The sequence below is a fragment of the Lytechinus variegatus genome, chromosome 19 (assembly GCF_018143015.1).
Source record: "Lytechinus variegatus isolate NC3 chromosome 19, Lvar_3.0, whole genome shotgun sequence".
NCBI classification, from domain to species: domain Eukaryota; kingdom Metazoa; phylum Echinodermata; class Echinoidea; order Temnopleuroida; family Toxopneustidae; genus Lytechinus; species Lytechinus variegatus.
The window spans coordinates 135,635-138,567 of record NC_054758.1 but is presented as its reverse complement, the minus strand read 5'-3'; the positions used below and the strand labels follow the sequence as shown (position 1 = coordinate 138,567).

The window sequence follows — 2,933 nt, the reverse complement described above, 5'->3', positions numbered from 1 at the left end:
TTCTTTATCTATCTAACATCTATTTATCTCTCAAATTCTCTATCTCTCTCTCTCCCTCTATCTATCCATTTGTCTGTCTTTTTCTCTTTTTCCGTCAATAGTAGAAAATACAGAAAGATCTTAAATTCTGCAGATGTCAACGGGTCATCAGCAGCACACCAGGGATCACAAGTGTTTCGGCCATTTGAGTGCTGTACACCTCCCCCTGGCTGGCCAGTGCTATGCTGGAATACCCTGGACAGCACCCCCATTGACACCTAAGTAATCTTGTCCAGAAAGCACTACACTGCCTTCTGAATAACCCAAGCCGAGCCCGTCTCGGCTGCCCCACACATTCTCCTCACCCACTTCTCCCCTTCCCTACCACTGAACCCCATTGCTCGGATCCACCTCCTTGCAGAGACACCCGCAAACCCCCTGCACCCAACCTCGACTGTATGTACCTCTGCTCCCCATCCATTCTGCTCACACTCCTGCTTCAGACTAGCATACTTATCCATTTTCCTCTCCCTCGCCTCTTCTATCCTCGTCTCCCACGGCACCGTCAACTCAACCATCACAATCTTACGTGCCGACCTAGCCACAAGAACCATATCTGGCCGCAGGGCTGTGACCACCACCTCTTCCGGCATAGTCCTATTCCCCTCGTCCACACGTACCTCCCAGTCGTCTGCAACGGCTAACAACCCACCCACACCTTGTCTTTGCCTAGTCTTCCTACACCTAGTCCCCTTCTTGACAAACTCGATGCCCCTCACCCTTGGGGGTCCATTCTTCTTCCTCGCCTCTATCGCTGCCCTTGCCAACGCTCCCATCTCCTTCAAGACCTGGTTATGCCTCCATGTATAAGTTTGCAATAACCCTCCACAAGCTGACAGGACATGCTCCAATGACCCTCTTGCCTTCCTGCAAACCTTGCAGCTGTCGTCCTCCGCACAACCCCACCTCTTTAAATTCACCGGCGTTGGCAGGACATCAAAGGTGGAACTGATCATGAAGCGCACGGCTCCAGACGACATCGTCCTGAGTTGATCCCAGGAGACCTTCTTCTGCTCCACCTCTTCCCAACGGGTCCATGCACCCTGCACACCCTGCTGTGCAGCTTTTGCCATCCGACATTCCTCCTCCTTCTCCTTGACTGCCTCAACTACCAAATCCCTCCTACCCTTCCTGCCTTGCTTGCTATACCATCTCATGCCAGGACGATACCCTATCCCGCTCCTACCCACTTGGACAGCACCACGCATCTCCTTCCACTTGGCCATTGCCACAGCTTCATCCGTAGCCTCTTCTGCCTTCCACTTACTCCCTGTACGGATCGGTGGCCGAGAATCCTCTATTGTCTGATCCTTTGACTCCCTCATCATCATGACCAACCTAACCTTCCCAGCCTTGTACTCTTCTACCACTGATGCCATAGGAAGCCTTAGCTTTCCAGTTCTACAATACAATGCTACATCTGTCAACATCCGTGGGACACCTAACCACTTCCGGTAGAACGAGTTCATCTTCTGCTGCATCTTCTCAACTCTAGAAACTGCCACCTCATACACCTGCAGTTGCCACATGATCCGTGGCAGCAGCCCATATTGGCAGCACCACACCTTTGCATTCCCTGGGATCAACGTCCTATCCACCTTCTTCAACCACTCTACAACTTTGTCATAGATCTGCACCCCTCGATGCCTGTCATTCAACTTGTCCTCATACCAACGTCCCAAACTCTTCACCCCTTTCTCAGAAACCTGAGGTATATCCTCGTTTCCAATACGAAACCTCTTCTCAACCACCTTGCCCTTCCTCAACGACACTGACCGACTCTTCTTAGCCTTGAACCTCATCTTAGTCCAACCTACCATCTCCTCAAGTCTATGGAGGCCTTTGTCAACCTGGGACTCATTACTCGACACAATGGTCAGGTCATCCATGAATGCCCTGACAGAGGGAACAACAACCTCTCCAGCCAGCGTCTATCCCTCAATCTCCGAGGACACGCGGCGAGTCAACACCTCCATGCCCAGGACAAACAGCAGCGGCGAGACTGGACATCCCATCGGGATACCAACCTCCAATGCCTGCCACTCCGTCGTGTAAGTCCGGGTCGTGAATCTCATCTTGAACTGACTGTAATAGCTCTGCACCAACTCCTGGATCACTTTCGGCCCCCAGAAAAAGTCCACAGCAAAGCTAAGGTACCTGTGCGGTACTGACCCATAAGCATTTGCCAAATCCAACCATATGACATCCACATCCATTTTTTCCCGTTTGCACCTCTGGATCGACTCCCAGATCATCTGGACATGTTCCAAACACCCAGGGAAACCGGGAACCCCAGCTTTCTGGACAGATGTGTCCACAAAACTGTTCTTCATGACAAAGTCTGTCAAACGCCTGGCCAACACGCTAAAGAGTATTTTACCATCCACATTCAAGAGCGAGATGGGCCTGAATTGACCAATACCCTTGGCATCCTTCTCCTTTGGGATGTAAACCCCTTCTGCCAAACACCAGCTGCCTGGGACAATCCGCTTCCGCCAGAGTACCCTAAGGATTTGCCAGAGTACTCTCCGGACACGAGGGCAATACTTGAACAACTTGTAGGACAAGCCATTCTGCCCAGCAGCACTACCAGCTCTAGCCTTCTTCACCACTCCATCAACCTCCCAAAGCCTCAACTCACCCAAGTCGAAACAGACCTCAGGCTCTTGAGGCCTAACCAGTCCTGGCAGCTCGACAAACGGCTCCTCTCGTCTCTCATCACAATATGTCTCCCTCAAATGTCTCTCTAATTCCTCCTTGGGCACCTCCAAATTACCTGAGGCCCCTTCCCCAAACAATCTCTTGGCAAACTTGTATGGATTCCTATAGAAATCCTTCCTCTGCTTTTCCCTCCTCTTTCGCTTCTTGTTCAGGTATTCAGCTCTTCTCACATC

The 2,933-nt window shown here is 51.3% G+C and overlaps 1 protein-coding gene across 1 annotated transcript; it reads right to left on the bottom strand.

Moving 5' to 3' along the window:
* Nucleotides 1–281: 281 nt before the first annotated feature.
* On the bottom strand, nucleotides 282–1,928 carry LOC121406194. Its single transcript, XM_041597215.1, has one exon. It carries the CDS (start codon nucleotides 1,926–1,928, stop codon nucleotides 282–284), a length of 1,647 nt encoding a protein of 548 aa, XP_041453149.1.
* Nucleotides 1,929–2,933: the final 1,005 nt, after the last annotated feature.

Excerpts from the sequence above, each read along its gene's own strand:
- LOC121406194 (XM_041597215.1), bottom strand. The coding sequence starts at position 1,928 with ATGGATGACCTGACCATTGTGTCGAGTAATGAGTCCCAGGTTGACAAA.